This window comes from Culex quinquefasciatus, chromosome 2 (genome assembly GCF_015732765.1).
Source record: "Culex quinquefasciatus strain JHB chromosome 2, VPISU_Cqui_1.0_pri_paternal, whole genome shotgun sequence".
NCBI classification, from domain to species: Eukaryota; Metazoa; Arthropoda; class Insecta; order Diptera; family Culicidae; genus Culex; species Culex quinquefasciatus.
The window spans coordinates 72,996,533-73,019,237 of NC_051862.1; the positions used below are offsets into that span (position 1 = coordinate 72,996,533).

The 22,705-nt window shown below is 38.2% G+C and overlaps 1 protein-coding gene across 1 annotated transcript in view; it reads right to left on the reverse strand.

The window, feature by feature from the left end:
* Positions 1–6,663: 6,663 nt before the first annotated feature.
* The window catches only part of LOC6036620 (E3 ubiquitin-protein ligase SMURF2), a 103,800-nt gene continuing 87,758 nt past the window's right edge, over positions 6,664–22,705 (reverse strand). The window contains exons 5-12 of the mRNA XM_038255517.1: positions 16,806–18,077; positions 16,256–16,740; positions 15,987–16,192; positions 15,725–15,921; positions 15,470–15,659; positions 15,204–15,403; positions 14,976–15,139; positions 6,664–7,947 (exon numbers count right to left, since the gene is read on the reverse strand). Of these exons, the coding sequence (XP_038111445.1) occupies positions 7,663–7,947; positions 14,976–15,139; positions 15,204–15,403; positions 15,470–15,659; positions 15,725–15,921; positions 15,987–16,192; positions 16,256–16,740; positions 16,806–18,077 (2,999 nt within the window). The 3' untranslated portion in view covers positions 6,664–7,662. The remainder of the gene's footprint in view (positions 7,948–14,975; positions 15,140–15,203; positions 15,404–15,469; positions 15,660–15,724; positions 15,922–15,986; positions 16,193–16,255; positions 16,741–16,805; positions 18,078–22,705) is intronic.

A 22,705-nucleotide genomic window follows, 5' to 3' on the forward strand; every position in this document is an offset into this window, starting at 1 on the left:
TGCGCGGATTGTTTCTTTTTGGGAAAAAAATATCACAGAATTCAAAACCCCCCATCATCATTCCAACGCATCTTCTGAAACAAATTACCATATATTTCAAAGTTATAATTTTTTACAAAATACCGTATTTTTTCGAAAATAATAAAAAAACCTTTGCTTCATTTGACCCATATTGATATTTTTTTGAAAATTTGAGTATTTTCAAAAAAATACGGTAATTTGTGAAAATTTTAGTATTTGAGCAGTTCTCTACGGAATCGGTCTTTTTTCTTTAATTTTAATTTTTGTATTTTTTAATCCGGCTGAAACTTTTTTGGTGCCTTCGGTATGCCCAAAGAAGCCATTTTGCATCATTAGTTTGTCCATATAATTTTCCATACAAATTTGGCAGCTGTCCATACAAAAATGATATGTCGAAATTCAAAAATCTGTATCTTTTGAAGAAATTTTTTGATCGATTTGGTGTCTTCGGCATAGTCCTTGGGCATGAGTAAGGACCTCGACGCCGTTAGCAATGTTGGCTTTAAAATAAAATTCCGTGATAATATCACTTCCCCCCAGCCAACATTTTTGCCATGCGAAGCGGGCCTCGACGCTGTGTCTAGGTTTAATTCCTAGCTAGGAGCCATCAGTGTCTTAAGAGGTGGTCCCAAGGCCGAGTAGGAGTTCATGAAGCAAATTAGTCGTCTCCCACCCCTTTTAAATTGAAAAATGAACTCTGAAACCAGCGCTTACTCACAACAGAAACAGAGGCCTCTTCTAGGCATTGTAGGATAGAATAGATTTTGAAATTTATTTAAAAAAATTATTATTACGTAGCATTTTGATATGTCAAAATTTCCATAGAGTCTCGGTCAATCAATAGTGCGATGATATCGGACAAAATTCGTTTATCTGTTGAACTAACGGTTTTCGGATTATGGTTGTATCGACCATTGTTGCGAATCGAGGGTCTACTGGAGCCTTGACGATCAAATGGAGCCTAACATTTCAAAAGGGCGCATGGGTTTTGTAAACAGGAGTGTGTCTCCTTCACTCAAATGACAGTTTACATAAGGTATAATAGAGATGCACTCTTGCAAAGCTCTATGCCCTAATGAAATGAATGGCATGAAATAGTCGTCTTAATTACTAGTGTTCAACTTAAGAACTATTCATTTATGTTTATTGGTTTTTGGAAGCGGCAAGACTGGTTTAAAGACAAGATCCTTTACCTTATTTGGCGTTATAATAAAACATTCGGAGATTTGAGATTAAATTTACTTTCAGACAGTTTAGTTTAGGTTGTTGATTAAAGTTAGATAGTTTTCCGTAGATGAATAATTGGACTTAAATGATTAGTTGATTTGAACGAAGTGTAACATTTCATTGGCAGATCTGTTTCTAGTTGTAATGTACGACAAGACTATTGACGGACGTGACAGGTCGGCAGTTAGTTTTCATCTTTTTTCTCTAGTATTTTTTATTTCCTTTAAATTTGGAATACATCATAGGTTTCTTTTGTATAGATCTCCGATTAGTTACATTTTCTTATTTAATTAACTAATAATTTAATTTATTCCGGGCCTTCTTACTTTGAATCACAATTTCAGATTTTCTTTATTCAGTGTTAAACTTAGATTACCGTAACTGCTCAAATCATCCAAGTTCTTACTACTCACATCAACACTAATTTTCTTTCACCTCCCCCCTCCCGATCCCCTATATCTTCCGGTGGTGTTCATTTGGTATGCAATACTAGTTCGGCCACTACCCTTTTTTCCACAAGAAACCGGACTTGGACTGACTTGAGGCCGCGTCCCCCACCTTGCTCCGTAAAACGAAAACGAAAAACGATTTGGTGTCTTCGGCATAGTTGTAGGTATCAAAGGATGATGTTTTGATTAAAATGAATGATGTTTCAATACCCTGGTCAAAGGAAGTTGTATATTTAGGTCTCATACTTGACTCGAAACTATTGTTTCGACAGCATGTAGATAAAATATTGAACAAGTGCAGCATTCTCATCAGGTGTTTGTATCCTTTAATTAACAGAAAATCAAAGCTTTCTTTGAAAAATAAGCTAGCAGTATACAAACAAATAATTTACCCCGTTATTGAGTATGCAGTACCTGTTTGGGAGTGTTGCGCTAGAACTCATAAATTGAAGCTCCAGCGTGTCCAAAACAAGGTACTCAAAATGGTTTTGAATGTTCCTGGCTGGACAAGATCAAGTGAGGTTCATGAATTAGCAGAAGTAAAAATGTTGGATCAGAAGATTCAAGAAAAATGTTTGAAATTCAGGGAAAAATGTGCTATATCTGAATACCCCTTGATTCAAGGATTGGTTTAGTTTATGGTAAGATTAAGTTAGTTTTAGGTTAGGTTATGTTTTCTTAAATTTTTTTTTCTTCATTGTACCTAGTGTTACAAAAATGATAAATCATATACTTTTAAAGTTATGAACATGAACAGTGTTTAAATCACGAAAAGCAAACTAAAGCTGAAGAGCCACAGCTGACCACTTATTATGTAAACCAAATGTAATTATTATAAGAAAGATTCAATAAAGTATATTTAATTAAAAAAAAAAAAAATAGTTGTAGGTATGGATATGGACTACACTGCCGTTCTACGCATAATTGTCCCATGTTCAAAAAAGTGCAACTGAGAAAAACGCAATTGAAATTTTTCGACCGATTTCTGTGTTTCTACGCATAATTGTCCCATGGGTTCCTATTCGCCCTATGTGTCCCTAATCGCCCCAGTTAGCAGTTTATCACCCTTATTTGTGATCCTCTTGCTATACAACAGGTAAACAAGGCATAATGCTTAGTAAAACTAATGATTCCGTGTAAGAAAATACTTGGTGGGACAATTATGCGTAGAAGTTCAACGATGGGACAAACAGACTTGGTGTTGTTTTTGATGAGTTTCCGAACAAAGTACCAGATTTTATGTGTTTTTCTTAAAGTACACATCAGACTAAACTTAAAAATGGCATAAAGTAAAAATCGTCAAAAACTGACATGGGACAATTATGCGTAGAACGGCAGTACACTGAAAAAAAATATTATTAGTAATTTTTTATTTAACTTTTTGTCACTAAAACTTGATTTGCAAAAAAACCCTATTTTTATTTTATTTTTTTTATGTGTTTAGAGGACATCAAATGCCAACTTTTCAGAGATTTCCAGGTTGTGCAAAAAATCTTTGAGCGAGTTATGAATTTTTGAATCAATACTGATTTTAAAAAAAAAATCGAAATATTGGTGCTGAGTATGCCATGAATTGCTAAAATTTGGGTATAAAAGGCGGCTGTCGGCGATCAATAAATCATTCTAGTTTGGACCACCAACCTGAACAGTTGTACTTATTCCAAACCTAACAATTAGATTTAAATTTCTTACAATATTAAAAGAGAAATAAAAAACATTCCAAATTTCGCTTCGTTTGATACCCATATTGCAAATAATGAAAATTTTAGTATTTTTGGAAAAATACGGTTTTTGTGAATAATTTGTTTTATTTTGCAGCATACTACATTTTCACAAAATATATTATTAGTAAAGGAAAAATCAACATGATATTGTTGAATTAACCAATTTTAGAAAGATTTTAGCGAAATTAGTGAATTTTTTCGATCTTATCGAAAACAATATTTTAAAAATTTGTTCAATCAAGACTTACATTTCAAAAGGGCCAAACATTAAAAACTCAAAACTTTTAAAAATATTGTTTTCGATGAGATCGGGAAATTTTACGCAATTTTCATATTTTAACATTGAAAATCGGACCATTAGTTGCTGAGATATCGACGTTAGAAAATTATGGGTTGTTTGGGTGAGACTTGGAAAACATCAATTTTCCTGCTTTTTAAACCTTTGCATGGCAATATCTTAGCAACTAAGGGTCGTATCAACAAAGTTCAAAAGAGCAAAATATGGAGAATTTTCTCAGCTTTTCAAAAATATTTTTTTCAAAAGTGGGCAAACATGTGCACTAATTTAAAAAAGGAAAAATGCGACTATTAAAAAAATCCTAAATATGACTATATCTTGAAAACGGTGCACTTTATGAAAATTTTACGATCTCATCACTAGGTTTTTTTTGGCCAAATTTTCCCTAGTTTTTTGACTATTTGAAAGAACCTTCTGTTACCAAGCGTTAAATGAAAAAAGAAATAGTTGCAAGGAACGCCATATCTCTATGAACCAGCCAATCACACAAGATGTAAAATTGTTATTTCGGTAAATAAAATGAATTGAATTGAATTGAATTGAAATTATGAAAATTTCACTTAAGTACTTTTTGATTGCAAATTTGATTTTACATAGAAAAATTAAGTTGAAAAATGTTTGCGACCAATATTTCGATTTTTCGAAAAAAAAGTGTTGATTCGAAAATTCATAACTCGGAAATTTTTTGCACAACCTGGAAATTTCTGAAAAGTTGGCATTTTATGTCCCCTAAAACTTAACTTAACTAAAAAAAATACATAATTAGTTAAGACAGCAAGGATTTGAAAAAACAGCTCTACTTCATGGTTTCTATTATCCACAGATCTCTCTTTCTTTTTGAGTTCTTTTAAATGTGATATCTCTTAAAACATTAAACACGCAAAGTTTAACTGTATAAAATGTTTAATATAATTTACAATAATATATATATATACGTTATGGTTTGATTTTTTTTTCGTTTTACCTACAATCGATTACATGGTGACCAACAGTTTGACTTAATTCGAAAACTTTTCCGTCGTTTCCCGTTATTTCTGTTTTTTTTTTTTAATTTCTAGAGTTCTTCCTATGTCCAGCTGCTACTACCACTGCGCTCAAAACAAATATTTCTTTTTCTCTAGCTAAAAACTTTCGGAAAAGGAGACAATATTCGCAAAGAAAAAAAAAACACGAAGCTTCTTTTACCGCTCCGATCACTGTCCAATAACTTCTCTTGTTGGTTAAGTATATTTACAAAGAGGGGGCATTATTTAAAACGATTATTCGGAACCTAATACTAGCTAGCTTGTGTGTGTGTGTTTGTTTATCATTTTTGACATAGGACTATGTCTTTACTTACTATACTGGGGGCCAGTTCAAAATTTCGATCCCAAGCGTCACATTTGGCGAACGTTATTTCAAACGGTAATATCTTCATCCAGACACATTGAAATTACATAATTTTTGGACCATTCGATTCGAAAAACCTTCAGCAATTTTCTATAAAATTCTCAGTATTGGCAGAATAGTATAACTATTCAAACAATTCAATGTTTTAAAATGCTTAGAAATAGCTAACAAAACGAACGCTTTTGAGGGGAAAACCGCCGCTGCAGAACTGGCCGTCGACGATCGTGAAAAGAGGGGAAGTAATAGCGAAGTAGAAGTATAAAAATGCGTTCTACCCTTTCCACTCCACTTAGTTGCCACCGAGATGCTGAACATGTCGGGTCGGCTCATAATTTCTGAGCCGCGGACGGGTGAAGCAGCAGCAGCAGGGAAAGAGAGAGCCCTAGCAACGCAAATTCTCTCTTCCGGAGAAGGATTTCTTCTGCAAAATCACCTTTATTTTCTAGAGAGAGAGAGATTCGGAGAGCAGCACCGAAGAGGTGTGCGAATACCGTAGAATGACACACCAAATGCCGTAGGATGGTAGATTCAAGAAAATTGCCAAATGCGCGTTCACACACATACACACACACTCCGGTTTCATGGTACACGCTACGCTGATTGGGTTCGATGCGTCGAGTTTCCCTTCCACGGATGTTCGATTGATGTATCTAAATTCGTCACCTGAAAATGCCATCAGAGACTGCGACCAACTACAGATACACACGGGGGACGAGCAAAACCGCCAGCGGAGGCAACTTTTAGGCACTGGAGTAAAATCGCTTAAGCTAGTAGACTGTGTGAAAATTGTTGTAGCCCTGTTGTATGGGTTAGTACAACGAATCTACTACGAGCTCGTTTAATTGGTAACGGCCCCGGGATGCACAGCCGAGTCAGTCAGGAAGCTTCCCCCAATTCGTTCGAAGATTTCGTTTACGCAGCCTTCGAGGAAATGCCCGTGTCCGGATGAACTTGTTTGGTTTTTGATACTGAACATGAAAATTGACATTTCGACTGACTGGTGCCCTCGAAGCAGGTTCCCCGGGGGCCCGGAGGGACATTTACAGAACCATACGAGTTTTGGCAATATGGGTACCAAAATTCATGGTTTTTGATACTGAACATGATAATGGCCATTTCGACAGTAGTGGCCACAACCTGGAGTGGCCGGTGCCCTCAAAGCAGGTTCCCCTTGGGCCCGGGGTAACATACGAGTTGTGGCAATATGGGTATCAAAATTCATAGTTTTGATATTAAACCTGCAAATGGCCATTTCGACAGTAGTGGCCACAACCTGGAGTTGCCGGTGCCCTCATGGAATGTTCACCTTGGGGGAACATTTATGACAATTTTGCCGACAAATCTATAAAACAAAATAAATTAATCTTATTCCAGATTTCACTAGCAATCCAAAAACTCATTCAAATTGTTTGGTCCTATGTCTTTCGGTTATGTCTCTGACATACCATCTTGAACTTTTTTTTTCGCTTTAATAACAGAAGGGACAATTAATTGGCTTTGCGATTCTGTCCTCTTTCTAGACATGCTTCTAAAAACAACTTAAACAAGAATATCGTTTTGCAAAAGTAGTATTAGACCCACTAACCCGTTAATTAGTTGATAAATTTACACGGACACGGTAGGAGGAAAGGGGGTGGTTGCTCAAAATACACATTGGTTTGAAATTGGTGAAACTTTTACCTACAATAAATATGCTTGTGTTTGATGCGACCGTTTAAAATCCCTAATCCGTTGAACAATTTTGCTTTTTACAACTTTTTTTCTTCCCAATCTGCTTCTCTTTCTTTTGACTACTAGAAGATAATAATCTCAATATTTGTTTTTTTATTCGTGTAATATTTTCGATTTTCCGGTACAAATTTGAAAATTGCTAAATATCACTCACTTGGATAAAAACGGGTTTTCGTTTCTTTTTTCATTAATTTTCGACAATACTAAAAGAGACTTCCAAACTTTCTTGCATGCAAAAAAAAACATAACATTCTCTGTTCTTTAAAAAACGTTCCTAGCAAAAATTGTTGATGAAAAGTGTTAACGTTTGGTTCGCTCGCTTTTTTGTCACACCCTATCGATGGTACGAAAAACCGGTGTGATCTCGCTACAAACATTGGATAAAATTCTTGAGCTATTCAATTGCGACGTCGCGCGTCGCTTCTATAAATTTTATTAATTTGAGTTAGAGTTTGATAGATTTGATTCACTACTAACAAAGTTTTTTTTTTTTCATGTTTTTGATTTTCGATTTTGTAGCCATTTGTTGTTGTTAAGAGTGAAAAAGACATTGTACGACCTTCTAGAACACTTGCGTAGTTAATTTTATCAGGGGGTTTTGATTATTCGCTTCTCGATTGGTTCACGACAAGATCTAGCTAAAGACCTGTTCCGAGGACGACGATTTTAAATTCTAATTTTTCTTCGTTGCCACTTTCGGGGAGAGCTCTCGCCATTAATCGCTCTTAAAACCGCAGTGAAAGAGTGAAAATCTCGCTCTCGCTTTTAAAAAGGTTACAAAAACAGCCAATTTTGTTGCCCCGGCACAAACCAACCCGCTTGTTTATTCCACGGCAAAGCCGCACGTTTCTTCGACGGCCTGCGTCAGTTTGTCGTACATCAGCTGGTACGAGTCGTACATGGGCAGGTCGATCCGGTTGAAGCAGGTGTGCGCCTTCGGCAGGTTCTGAATGGGGGCGTCCGCCGTCAGGTGGATGGTGAAGAGCCGCGGACCGACGGCACCGGTCGAGCCCTGGAGGGCGCGGAAGCCTTGGAGCGGCACGCGGCACGAGCCCGTCACGAACTGGAGCAGCTGGGCGCGCATCTCCGGGGAGTACGATTCGACGATCTGGGGAACGGAAAAAGGGAAAAAATGAGAAGGGGATTTTCGATCATCCTAATCGAAACACTTTTGTATTCATTTTCTTGTGGTCCAATTCCGAAGGCGTTGGGCATTGTCTGGCCCCGCCTGGACAAAGCAGCAAGCAACTGATGGATTCTCAATCTATATTTAGACTTCCAATCCGTTCGGGCAATAGGAGGATAGCGTTACATCGTGCTGCCATCAGGTTTTTGTAAGTGCAAAAGTGGAAAGCCCTCCCCTTATTGTGCTGAGTTATCGTCTAAAAATAAACGGCGTTCTATCTCACCCAGCAAAATGATGTCGATAAAGTAGTATTTCTCGTTAGAAGAAAAGTGGAAAACTTGGCCTAAAAACGACGAAGAACAAAAAAAAACGAAAAATGAAAGTTTTTTTTAAAGTCCAATAAAACAAATTTCCAGTTTTTGCTTTTTGGGTGTTTTTGAAACCGCCTTGAGTCAGGGGTATTAAAAACTCCAAAAAATCAAAAACTGAAAATTTGGTTTATTGGACCTTTTCAAAAAAAAAAAAAAAACTCCAGAAATGTCTTTTTGTTTAATAAAACTGATTTATCTCGTAGTGAAGTGAACTTAGAAAATAAAAGGCTGGTACAAATTTTATTTAAAGGTCGTCTCCCCCCCCCTCTCCTTTCAAAGTTGACCTGGAAACTGAGGGGCAAAAAACATGTTTTTAAAAAATTCAAAATTTATTGAAAATTGAACTGCAATCAGCGTAAATCATTTCAAAATGCATTCCCTTGCGTTTAGGATCATTATTACTATTTTTGGGTTGATTTAAAAATCTTTTGATTTTATGAAAATTTTCGACGTTTATTATCGCAAAATGTTTTTTTTCGCTAAAATTTTTGTTTTCGTAAAATCTTACATTTTTAGAAAATTAATGACTGCAAAACAACTGAACAAGTGTAAAACGCAATTTAAAACACTTTTTCTATGGAAATGTTGAAACTATGGCTTGTTATTTAAATATTTATATTTTTATTTTTTGCTCCCCCCTCGACCCCGGCTATCAGCCGAGGGACAAAAGCTTTGAAAAATATTTGCATCGGCCTAACATGATAAAAAAATATATATTAAATATTAAGAATGGAGACACTTTTAAAAATAAGGTAGATGTCAGACTGTTCATTCTAAAATAATGTTTTTAAAAAAGATTTGCTTGTAATTTAAAAAATGAAAAAAGTCACCTAAAAAGTCTATACATTTGCTTTAATATTTAAAATATTTAAATCATTCAATATTGGAGCATTACATATAGTTGCCAAGAGATATCGGAAGGTAAAAAATACGACTTACCAGGTGACAATGAGAGAAATGAACTTGAAAATAAGGGTGGTTTACGATTTGGGTGATTTTGAAAATCTAACTTGTCGGAAATATTTTTGATATTATTTTGTGAAAGTTGTTGGACTTACGACCAAATTTAGAGAAAGCATCAGCGCAAACCTTCGCAATTCGCAATTCGCAATTTTCAGTGTAAGAACGGGCCTTGACCGATCTTATGCACTAGGTTCCCAACGAACACGCACTGCCCTTACACCTACATCTCACCCTTGCTCTGAGTCAGTACGAGCAGCACGCTAGAACACGCTTTGAGTGTTCGTGCCAGACATGCACACCTTCTTTTCCGGTTACGCATTTTAACTCGGCCGGGGGTGGTACATTACGTAGGGTTTGATGTAAGTATAAGCGCCTAACCATTTATAGTGTGCCTAACAACTTTCATTAAAGCAAAAACTGTTTTATTTTTAGTTTGAATTCAAAAACTAGTTGTTATTTACTGTGTTTTGTTTTCTCCTGAAATCTTTCCTAGTGTTGAATCGTGTTTTTATGTTGCTATTTCTTTTGTCGCGGTGTTTTGTTACAATTTTGGTCCTAAGCATTTTATAAAAATTTTTCAAAAGTACAATAGTAATATTTGTGTTAATTCTTTGATCACTCCAAAAAATGAGTAAGGGCTCGAACCTCATTTGTTTGAAGAAAAGGATAAAGATTGAAAACAATGGACAGTGAAAGAAATATACTATTTGAAGAATCAATAGTAAAAGAAAGATAGTAATTTATAAAGTTGATAAAGAAATTAACAATAATTAATAAATAGAGGTAAAAAAAACAAGCTTAGATTGTATTGAGGGCAATTTATAGGCCCAAATTTGAATATTGGCCCAAAATGAATATTGAATTATTCAAATAGACAAATAAAGAAAAAGCACATGATAAACAAAATTTACTGCCAAATTAAGGATTGATTGATTGATTGATTGGTTGGGAAGGGGGAAAGCAGGGAAAGCAGAAAGTATGTTACAGCAGCATCAATTGGTAAAATAGAGTGAAAAAGCGTTGAGAAATAAGAGAATCAAATGAGTACAATCGAAATGGAGGATAGTAAACAGAGCCGCGTTAGAAAATCAGTGAAACAAAATAAACAGAAGATAGGTGGTAGATGAAATGGAAAGAAGAGAAACCCCGTTGTGCGATGTTTCAGGTACATCCACAGCAGTTGACTCAACATACTGCGAATCAAAACAATACCGTCTACAATCACAAATTACTTCCATTTCCCACATTATCGCGCCCCTTTCTTTTAGCCGTCTCGACTTTGACCCACGGTGGTCAAAGGTTTACGATCCGTTTCCACAGGCCACCAGCTAGGTCATCATGAAAACCAAGCCAACGTGGAGGTAAGAAAATAGGACACTTGCAAGGAACCAGAGCTATACTGTCTTGATCAAGTATGATCTAACAGGACTACGGACGTAGTCAGTGACGCTCCTTCCAGGATGTTCCTCGCCTGAGCGTCAACTGAAGAGGTATCATCAGCATCATTCGCACTTGGCCTGCAGAAAGCATCAGCGCAAACCTTAAAAAAATATTTGTTTTGAACGTGGCAATTCAGGGTTAAGCTTTAGAGAAAATTGATGTTCGGGGCCCTTTTAGAGCTATAAAAAGCAAATTTTTAATGATTTGACAAGTCAATTTGAACATAAGGGTCAAAAGTTTTTTGAAGTAAGCAAGATGCACATTTAAAAATTTAGCACAGTAGTTGTTCGGTAACTGGGCTGAGAACGTAGCCCAGTCACCGAATGTTGCTCGTTAACTGGGCTGAACAAAAAATAACGAGGGGACCACCGATGCATAATATTTCCCAGATGAAATATAAGAATAAAAGTTGCTCAAATTTATTTTTAATGCTTACTTTTCACATTTCTTCAATTGTAACTTGAAATTAAATAAATGTTTGAAAAAAGTTTTTTTATTTATTGAATAAGATTTTTGCATCCATTAACCCCTCGGTCATTCTGGTTTGTTTTGGTTTTTTGACGTTTGTCTGCTTTTTAACTTGGCTACGGCCCAGTTATCGAACGCCCAGTTTAAAAGCAGCCCAGTTAAACAACGCCCAGTTACCGAACAACTACTGTATCTTGATAAAGCTCAAACCAAATTTAAAACGCCAGGTTGCCGTCGAAAGGGGAGATCAAGCACTACAAACGCTGAAAAAAATCGAAGGAGTATTTTTCTTAAAACTCGAGATATCTTCATTTTAAAATGTCAAATTTTCGGGGGGGAAAGTGCATGGGACCACCCTAACGAAATTCGAAAATTGTCCAACTTTATGTTTTTCCGTGTAATTTTGCCCTCTAAATCTGAATTTGCCCTCAGGATTAAGCCAAAGTGAGTTAAGTTTTGATTTTATTTTCACACTTTTTGTGATTTGGGATCTTGACTAAATTTTAAGACAAAATCACAAATTCCCTTAGAAGAGTTTTCAACTTGGTTTTAAACCAAACACCCCACCCAACGCTCCCCCTCTTCGAGTATCACCGAGCTATATCACCCTAATTAAACCGGCCAGGCATACTGTGTTGCATTAACTTCCGATAGGGTTCTGAGAACGAATCACATTTCACAGAAAATACAGGGGAGGAAGAATGCGTAGACATACCGTTCCAAACGCGCCGAGTAGAAAGAGGTTTGTCTCCTACTTCAAAATTCCCAAATAAAATTTTAAATGAACAAAACTAGAATTTAGTTATTTCTTCCCGCTTTGTGGACCTTGACTAGAGTCTGTAAACAAAAACATAAAAATATTTTACGTAATATATCGAGAATACAGAAGTTAAAAAAGAGAAATAGAAAAATATAGATTTTTATTTAATTTTAAGTTTATTTCAATTATATTTTTGAAATACTTCAATTTTGATAAAAAATAATAATACCGTAATCTGGGGCGAATCGGGACTACAGTCTGAATAGGGACAGCAGTTTTTAGACCACTTAAAGCTTTTAAATTTGGAAATGGATGTACACATTTTGTTGGTCTGAGTCTGTTCTAACCGAAACCAACTAGAAGAATCAAAATATTGTGCTCCAACATGGTTAAAACTGCTGTCCCAATTCGCCCCATGTGTCCCGATTGACCCCAGTTTACGGTACTAAGATATATTTCGCCAAAGGAACAATTAGGTACGATTCAATTCGATACAATCTCGACAAAATATATTTAAGAAAACATGGAAAAAAACGTGTTTGTAAATCCTTGTAGGACTTGAAGTTGTTTAATTTTTTCCCTCTCCCATGTCTAAATTCATATATATTTCACCTTGTTTTACCCAGACCTACTGATTTGAAACTTCAAGTTGCACACATTTACGTTCAACTCATCGATCACACCTTGGTGACGAATGGCAACATTTACACTAAAGTCGATCTGATAAAAGGGCATCTCCAGCGCTGGGGTGCAAACCAAATTTGCACCCGGCTCATGAATACCGAGATCAAATTTGCCACCTTGAAAAAAACTCCGTCAAAGCAAATTTGCCACCGAAACAAGCCCACCGCGGGGGGCAAATATGGGTTTTTATCATTTTTTGCTCTCGTTTACCTTCAAAATCAATAATTATGTGTTGGTTTATGCCTAGAAATGCTAAAAGAATTTCATTTTTTAAAAAGGTCGGAAGTTAAACCATTTGCTATCCGTTTTGATTCCCACCAAATTTGCTCTCGAGTTTGCCCCCGAGTCTCCCACCGCGCGTAGCAAAGCAGGTATCAAATTTGATCTCAATTTCATCTGTAGAAGAAAAATATGTGTCGGTACCTGTCGGGTCCTCATTTTCTGATACCCAACAAGTACCGGCAATCCGGGGGCAAAGTTTTGAATGCGTGTTTTGGAGATTTTTGTATGCCTGCTCTTGTGTATGATTCAAAAATTCAAAAAATTCAAAAATTTAAAAATTGAAAAAATCGAAAATTTGAAAATTAAAAAATTCAAAATACAAAAATTTAAAAATGCGTTTAAATAGCTTATTTTTTCAAAAATTTAAAAATTCAAAAATTAAAAAAGTCAAAAATTTGAAAATTCAGAAATTCAAAAATTTAAAAATTCAAAAATTCAAAAATTTAAAAATTCAGAAATTCAAAAATTCAAAAATTCAAAAATTTAAAAATTCAAAAAATTCAAAAATTCAAAAATTCAAAAATTTAAAAATACAAAAATTTAAAAATACAGAGATTTTTGTATGTCTGCTCTTGTGTATGATCAAAAATTCAAAACTTCAAAAATTAAAAACATTGAAAAGTCAAAAATTCGAAAATTTTAAAATTCAGAAATTCAAAAATACAAAAATTCTAAAATTCAAAAAATTAAAAATGCGTTTAAATTAGCTTAATTTTTTCAAAAAATCAAAAAATTCAAAAATTTAAAAAGTCAAAAATTCAAAAATTTTAAAATTCAAAACTTCCAAAATGCAAAAATTCAAAAATACAAAAATGCGAAAATACAAAAAGGCCGGATCTCAGATAATTTGATGAAAACGTAATTTTTTTTTCCAAATTTTTTTAATATTTTTCAATTTTTTTAATTTTTTAATTTTTTTTTATTTCTTGAAATAATGCCGTTGCAAACATTTTTCAAAGTTTATGTTTTTTTTTTAATTTTTTAATTTTTTTAAACTTTTTTAAATTTTTTAATTTTTTTTAATGTTTTGAATTTTTTTAATTTTTTGATTATTTTTAATTTTTTTTTTTGATTTTTTTTATTTTCTTTAAATTTTTATTTGTTTTAATTTTATTTTTTTTATTGTTTTTTTTTATTTTGTCATTTTTTTTTATTTTTTATACAGTCATCCCACATATTCGGAACACCCACAAATTTGGAACACTTTTGTGATAATTTGTCAATAGCATGCCAAATGCATCTTTTCTGGTGACCCTACTATTTTTAGGACAGTTATTTGGACAGTGTCTTGCTATTTCACTTGTTAAAGTTGATCTTTTTGAACAAAAAACTGCACTTCGAGACAATTTTATTCAGAGCACCAAAACACTGCACCCAAATTGTCTGTTCCATGATTGTGGGATGTTATTGTCCCTCCCACAATTGTGGAACACCTGAATTTATCTGATATTTTCACAAAAAAGGTATCAGACCATTTATAAAACATTACTAAGCTTGGGTTTCATTGGTTCCAGTGTGTGAAGTCATTGTCTTGTGGAAAATATGTACTCCTTGAGAGATCCAAAGTTTGTTTACATCCGTAAGAAAAAAGTGTTCCGAATTTGTGGATTTCAAGGGCCAATGTTTTTCTTTGAAAATTCTATATAAAACGTAAAAAAATTACTGTCGGTCAATACATCAATCGAAAGATCGCAAGAAAAGCTTTCACATGAAGGTAAAAGCCAATCATTATGTTTAATTATCGGTTTCCTATGATTTTTTGAACGTTGGCCGATCTGTAAACTGTTCCGAATGTGAGGGATGACTGTACATACAAATTTTTTTTTTGTGCATGATTTAGTTTTTCGTGCATCATTCCATTTGTCGCAGTAGCAAACCAGCATAATAGCGGGTAGCAAAGTGAAATCCCGAAGAACTGAGAGCAAATTTGCTACCGCGACAGGTACCGCCGTGGGGTTTACGTCGGGTGCAAATTTGATTTGCTTCGATGTTGGCTACCCGCGCTGGAGATGCACTAATAAACAACAACATCGATCACTAACCTGCCAGAACCAGACGATCTGCGGCGTCTCCGGGGTGCACTGCTTCAGCCGCGTGTGCGTCTTCCAGTCGATCACGTCAATCTTGCTGATGCCTCCCACGACCAGCTCCAGCTCCCGCTCGTCGAACGGCCTCAACAGGTGACTCGGTATCAGCTCGCCAAAGCCTGTTTCGAAAAAAGAACGCCGTTTGAGCTTTGAGTTTTCTTGAAATTACCCAATCGATATTACCCTTCGACAGCGCCAAAAACTGCTGCTCGATCCCCCGCATGAACCGGTAGTTCACGTACAGCTTCACGTACTCGCGCTTGTTCTCCTCCGTCACGACCAGCTGCGCCCCGTTCGGCTTCAGCTCGTGCACCTTGAGCGCCCCGAAGCTGTTGTTCTCCACGCTGAAGGTCGAGTCCAGCACGCCGTTGATGTTGTTTTCTCTGGAGAAGAAGTTCAGTGTTTAGTCAAGTCTAGCGGAGAATACGAGGTTAGAATATCTCTCTTACAGCATCCACGTCAGGCTGCGGTGCAGCTCCGGGTCGACGTCCTCGATGTCGCTGAGCGTGATCGGTTTGTTGAGCAGCTGCTTGTAGAAGGGCAGCGTGAAGCCTCCGTCCAGCACGTGGTTGTGGAACACCGCGATGCCCAGGATCCGGCCGACAAAGTGGAAGTACGACAGGTGGTCCGGGTTGACGCCTGCAAAAAGGACACACGGAGTTAGGATCACGTTCTTTATGATAATCTTGGAGGGAAGTAATTACCAGAGTCCGGGTTGATCTGCAGCGAGTACCGATCGTCCCCGCTGTACTGGAACAGTCCGTACTGCGGGTTCAGCATCTCCCGGGACAGCAGATGGAGCCACTCGCGCGCCACTCCACCGTAGTCCAGCCCTTCCTCGCCCTTGAACTTTACCATCAACCGCTTGCGCATGTCTCGTTGTCGCATTTTCATGATCAGTCTGCAAGAAGATCGCGGAGTTCGTTAGGAAGGTGTTCAAAAATCATACAGCTGACTTGACATTACCTGTAGCTCTCCTCAAAGATTTCATGTCGAGACACCTCCAGCCGGCAGTGACCGGACTGGGGCTGAAGCGTTTGCAGCTCGGCGCGCAGCGACCGAATCTTCCCGACCAGGTCCCGCCGGTACTTGGGCAGCAGCTCGGCACCGTCCAGCAGACCTTGCGGCAGATCGGGAATGTTGCTGGGGGGCGTTCGGTGGGGCGTCGAGTCCTGAAAAACAAACTCCAACTTTAGAACCATCAAATCCGTGTACCAACCTCTCAAATCACATACCATTGGCAATCCGTTACTTCCGGTGGCAGCTCCGGCCGGTTCAGCCGATCCTAGCCGGTAACCACCACCACCACTGGGAGTTCCGTTCGAGACCTGCGGCCCGGCACCGGAGAGCGCTGCCATGAGGGCGGCCGCCGATGCCGAACAGCCACTTGGACCTGCGGCGGCAGGACTGGGACCGGGGGTGGCCACCGCTGCAGGCGATGCCTGCTGGGGCGTTCCCGGTGGAACCTTCCGGATCGCGTGCAGAATGTGGCCGTTGAGCCGGGGGTCGGTAAACTGGGTCGTGCGGTTGTTGTGGTCCACAAAGTACACCCGGCCGGATGCGGTTTTGCGCTGCTCCCAGCCGTGGGGAAGCGGACCGAGCGTGTCCGGGGCGATGTTCTGGGTGTCGAAGTCGCGCGGTATCCGGGGGTCGTGCCAGGTGGACATCTTGGTTGGTATGTGGTAGAAGTAGACCTGTCCCTGTTGGGTTATTCGCATTTCTGGAAAATAAGCAGACAGAAGAATAATAGATAAAATCTACGTTTTTCACTTATTCAGTACTCACCGTAACCGGGCGGCAAATCCGCGGCCGGCCGCACCGCCGGCACACTGCCTCTGCTTTGCGGTGGCATCACCAGTGGTGGCCGGGCGGTTCGCGACGATCTCCGCCGCGAGGATGGTTCTTCAACGCCACGCGAAGACCGCCTCATTCGTTGGGCCGACGACTCGCGACTACTGCTCGCCGGATCTCCACTGCCAGTCGGCGTTGCTCCTCCGGCCGTTGGCGGCTGCTGGGGCTGTGGCTGGGACCTTCCGGCTGGGGATTCACCGTTCGGTAGATACGAAGAAGGCACTTGCGGCTGGGGCGCGGCGTTGGCAGAGTTGGACGTTCCGTTGATGAGGACCACCCCATTGAGGGATGGCGTCGGCGTCGCCGTTGCCGCGCCCGAACTGGAACTGTTTAGCACTGGGAAGTTTGGTCCGCCTGCGGGTACGACGTTTGTGCTGCTATTGCTAGGTTGGGTTGGGGTGCAGTGCGCGCTTGGAATATTACCATTGCTGGTCGGAGTTCGCACTGCGGACGGATCGATGGACAGCGACCCCAGGGTGTTTGGCAGTCCGGCTAGAGCACCAGTGTTCCGCGGAGTGGCAATTTCTCCTGGGACCTTTGGCGTCACCGGACTGTTGTTTTCACTCAACGGACTTGTGCTCGAGCTTGGCGTAATTAGCATGCTTTCGTCCCTAATTCTGACCGGACTTTTTGCCTCATGTCGACTAGATCCACCACCACCACCCCCACCAGGACCACTTCCCGGCCCTCCATTCACCAACCCCCCGACCCCATTCTCCAAGTCTTTCGTCCTGTCCTTGTTCACCACGTTGTTACAGTTCTCCTTGTTGTTTGAGCTATTGTTGAGCATTATCTCCGTCGAGTGCCTCCGACTTCCCGAGTCATTAGACTGAATACTATTGATGCTGTTGTTGGTCGCTGATTTGGACGGCCCCGGCGGAACCGATTCACCGTTGGTCATCGCCGCGACCGCCGCAGCACTGGCCGGCTCCGTCGGCGCGTTCCACTGGGTCGTTTTGGTCACGTGGTTCACGTAGTACACCCGGCCCGCCTGCGTGTGGCGTTCCTCCCAACCAGCTGGGAGTTCGTCCTTCAGGATCTCGTTGTCGTTGTCGTTGTCCGGCCCGCGGACATCCCCGGCGGGGCCAACGATGGCCAGCGGAGTGCCACCGGTGGTGCCATCGCGCGACATGAACGACACGATGATTTGGCCCTTGACCGGGTCCGGGTCGTCGTGGGAAGCTTTGCGCAGGTCGAGCCTTTGGTCTGGAATGAGGCAGAAAGAGAGAAAAATGCCGTGAGTCATTTGATTTTTTTGAATTTCAGAATTTATGTTTCACATTGTATGAAAAGTGAGTTATTAAATATAAAGCAAACATTAACTACAGTTATGAATACCTATGCAAAATTTACCTAACTCGATATGGCCGAATGATAAGCATGCCATGGTTTAAAAATTGATAGAGATCTAGGCTGCAAAATTAATTATGCAACAGTACACGAAGAAAAAAAAACAGTTCCCAACATCAGGAACAAGCGTTCATGAAATTCGGAATCAAGAACAAAGTATTCAAAAATCATGGTACATGTTTCAAAAACCTACCATGTAACGCGAACACTTTGTTTGTGGTTTTATGAACGCTTGTTTCCGATTTTGGAAACTGATTTTTCTCCGTGCACAGTTGTCTAGAAATCATTAGCTTTTTAAGAGCGAGTTTTTCACCAATGTGAAACAGGTCGTATCGAGGTGCTCCGATTTGGATGAAACTTTCAGCGTTTGTTTGTCACCTCAAAATTACGTGAAATTTTCCGAGGATTCCAAATATGTCACAATTGAGACCAAAAAGTGCCGTCTTGTTGGCCTACAGGGCAACAGTTAACGTTGAAAAATGTTCGTTATAGAAAAATCTTAAAACTACGATAAAAACTGCGATTGGCCAAAAAGTTAATTCCATAGGCTTATAGTCCATGAAATTCTCTAACTTTTGACCTGTGGGAGTATGGGTGTTGGAGGCTGTTGCAAAAAGATATTAGGGTTTTAAAAAAAATCCATGTTTAACAGTAATTTGCAAAAGCTATGAGAAAAAGTTAAATCCTGGATGTCTATGGCTGATATTGAAGTGCTTCAAAAGACCTTTCGAATGCATCTAAGAGTGTAGGAATTGATGTAGTTTTACTGAAATGCGAGCAATTTTTATATTTTTACGTTTTTTGGACCTCATTACTTCAATGCCCTTTTTACCTCACTTCCCTTTGTCGTCGAGGGCTCATATTTGGCATGAGTTCATCTCCGATATTTCAGCCAAATCGGAGCACCTCGGTTCGACCTCTAGAACAAACCGAACAGAATCTACAAATACTGCTTCTTAAAAATCTCAATTTAAACATCTTGTCATAAAAACTTTTATTTTTGGTACAGTATTTACATTGTACTGTCACAAATATTCAGGAAAAAAGTCAAATTATTTATGTCACAGACACAGCCGGATTGGCGTAGGACTACGTAATGTTTTGATATGTGGATATGTGATATGTCATTGAATTGTTTAAATAGTAAAACTTTTTTGCCACCATTGAAAATTTAATAGCAAATTGCTGAATGATTTTCGAATCGAATGGAACAGAAATCGTATCGATTCATTTTGAGGGAAGGAAGTTATAAGCGTTTAACGGATGACGCAGTATTTCAGTATTTTTTTTTTGGCAGGGGCACTCCAGTACCTTCGAAAAAAAAGACGTAATCCTACGTCAAAAAACGAGACCAAACATGCACAACATTTAGAATATTGTAAAAAAAAAAAAAATTGTGTATGGCCTGTTTTTTTGATTATATTGCATATATTGACAACTGCCTTCTAAGAGAAAAAAATATTTCTTGTCATTGAAAAGAAAATATCAATCAAAATAGTAAAGAAAATGGTTTTAAACAACTGGCATTTTTATTTTAACCCTCTACAGAGCAACTCTCTACGAAATCGGCCGATTTCGACCATTTTTATTTTTTCTATTTTTTTGTTTGACTTAAACTTTGTGGGGGCCTTCCCTATGACCAAATAAGCTATTTTGCGTTGCGTTTTTGGTTCACCCATACAAGTCTCGATACAATTTTGGCAGCTGTCCATACAAAAATGGTATGTAAATATTCAAACAGCTGTAACTTTTGAGTGAATTTTCTGATCAATTTGGTGTCTTCGGCAAAGTTGTAGGTAGTGTTGAAGACTATTGAGAAAAACTAGGTACACGCATTTTTTAATCAACTTTTTTCTCACTAAAACTCAATTTCCCAAAATACGTATTTTTTGATTTTCGAGATTTTTTGATATGTTTTAGGGGACAAAAATCCGCAACTTTTGAGCCATAGAAAAACATGGTCAAAAAATCTGCCGCCGAGTTATGAATTTTTGAAAAAAACAGTAATTTTTGGAAAGTGATTTATGCAAAAACATGTTTGACATTATTTTTTAATACAAAATTGAATTTGCAATCGAAAAGTACTTCACAGTTTTTTTTTGATAAAGGGCTCCGTTTTCAAGATCAAGCCACCAAAATTTTGATTTTAGCGAAATATTTGCAGTTTTTTAATTTTTCAAAATAGTGACCATGAGTGACCATTTCTAAAGATATTTTTTTAGAGGTTCCGAAAATTTGCTATAAAATTGTCTAAGAGACATTGAAGATAGGACCTCGGGTTGATGAGATAGAGCCGCTTTAAGAAAAAGAAACACGAAAATTGAAGTTTTCTTAATCTCACCAAAATAACCCACCATTTTCTAATAACGATATCTAATTAAAAAAAGTTTTTTCGTTGTTTAATATTCAGCCGTAAGGCTCAAATATGACCCCAAAAATGATCATAAGTGATTTCTAAATGTTCAATCTAAAATGGCGGTGATGAAGTATTGAGAAAATGCATTTGCAGTCAAAACATTTTGACGAAAAAACGAGCACAGAGCTCGAATTTGAAACACCAGAAACCAGAAACACTTTGAATTTTTCAAAAATATTTAGACTGGACCGAATGGTTTTACTCCAAAGTTTGTATGGAGAATTAGGACGGTTCCTCGCTCTTGCATACAATCCAGAAACTGCGAGCAATATGTGGGAGTAGCGAACAGCACTAATTCGTCATACAAACTTCGGTGAAAAACCATTCGACCCAAAACTTCATGCTTCCCCTCGCGTTGAGTCTGCGCAGAAAATTTTTTGTACGGTGGGATTAAGTAAAAAATAAAACGTTTTTTAATCGTGGCCATACTACCAAAAAATGCAACAACAAAATATAAAGCTATTTTGGATTTTAGAAGAAATTTGACAAAAAAATTAATTCATCATTACGAAATCTTTTTATCAAGTTGATTTTTTTCCTTCAGACTTTTATGGCATTATAAAAAATGTATCAGGCTGTCTTCTTACGAGCCCTCAGAAGCCATATAAAAGTCAAATTATGCCATCGCCATCATGCGGTTGGTTCTGCAGCACATGCAGGACAGATCATATGATTTCTACCATCAGCTGATGACGATATCTGGGTTGCTTGTGGCTGCACAAAATAAAAATTGCATTTTTCCTCAATCTCTTCTTTTTCTTTTGCTTCCGACTGGGGGGATAGTGGTTCATCATATAAACCTGGTGTGGCGATGAATATAAATATAGGTTCCCGAGAGCACAACAATGACGCGCCTTGCAAGAGAAATTTTAATTCTTTAGCGTAATTACGAGAGACACTTGCAGTCAGCGGCGCACTGCAATCAAATATAGGAGACGATCCACCAGCGGCAAGAGTTGCATTCAGTCCGATGTGTGTGTGACGACGATGGATGACGACGAGGAAAAATAACAAACAGCTCCATTCAAGGTCGTCTACGTGTGAATTTTGAAGTCATTCATTGCCTTTTCGCGTATTTTTTTCTACTTCTTCTTCTTCTTATATACCTACTCACTATACTACATCATTACACACAACATACTATCACTTTGAATTCCGTGTCGGTGGCACACACGTCCAGCGGGATAACCCTTGATTAAACTATAGTCACATCGGGAATCGTAGTTTGCAACATCCAGATTCAAATTTCCTGTTGTTAGCACAAGTATTGTTAAAAAAATGTTTTAAGGTTAGGTTTTCATAACAACGATTGATGAAATCTAGCGTTTTTAAGGTCCATTTTATTTTTTTTTTACTTGTTGGGTGATGTTGAAACAGCTTTGAGTCAGAGCATTGAGAGTTATATTTAACAAATAAGAACAGTTTTTTTTTCTTTAGCATTTTTTGGGTTTGGTGAACTTGGGTTCTAAATATGATCTTGACTGATGATTTGACAGGTAGCGCTCCAAACTTGCTATTCTATAGTGATTAAATTGCCTTTTTATCGTTACCAAAAATAACAATGCTAAAAAGTTCAACTTTTCAGCATTTGTTTGGAAAAGTAACACGTTTTGACACTCTTCTGGACACACGGACGCCAATCTAATGCAAGAAAACATAGTTTCACTGAAAAATTGTATTCAAAAGTGTTTTTTTCTTAATTAAAAATCGGCATACGGGATGATAAAGAGCACGATTCGGTAGTAAAATGGTACTGTGTGCGGACGCAGAGGATAAATCCCGAAATTACCGAGAGTACTTGACTCATGGGTTCATCTTCAAAAAAAGTTCATCCATAAAAAAAAGTACCGGTACCGAGACTCGAACCCAAGACCTTCGGCATATTGAACTGTTCCTTTGCCGTATGGGCCACCATGGTTCGCTGACTAAATGGCGGTCATTTGTCCATATAAGCCACTCAATATGATGAACTGTTCCAATAAACGAATGAACACACGAAAATTGAATTTTCCTGATTGTTCAAAACAGACCCTTTCACTCGTGAGCACAAATCGAACGCGACGCAAAA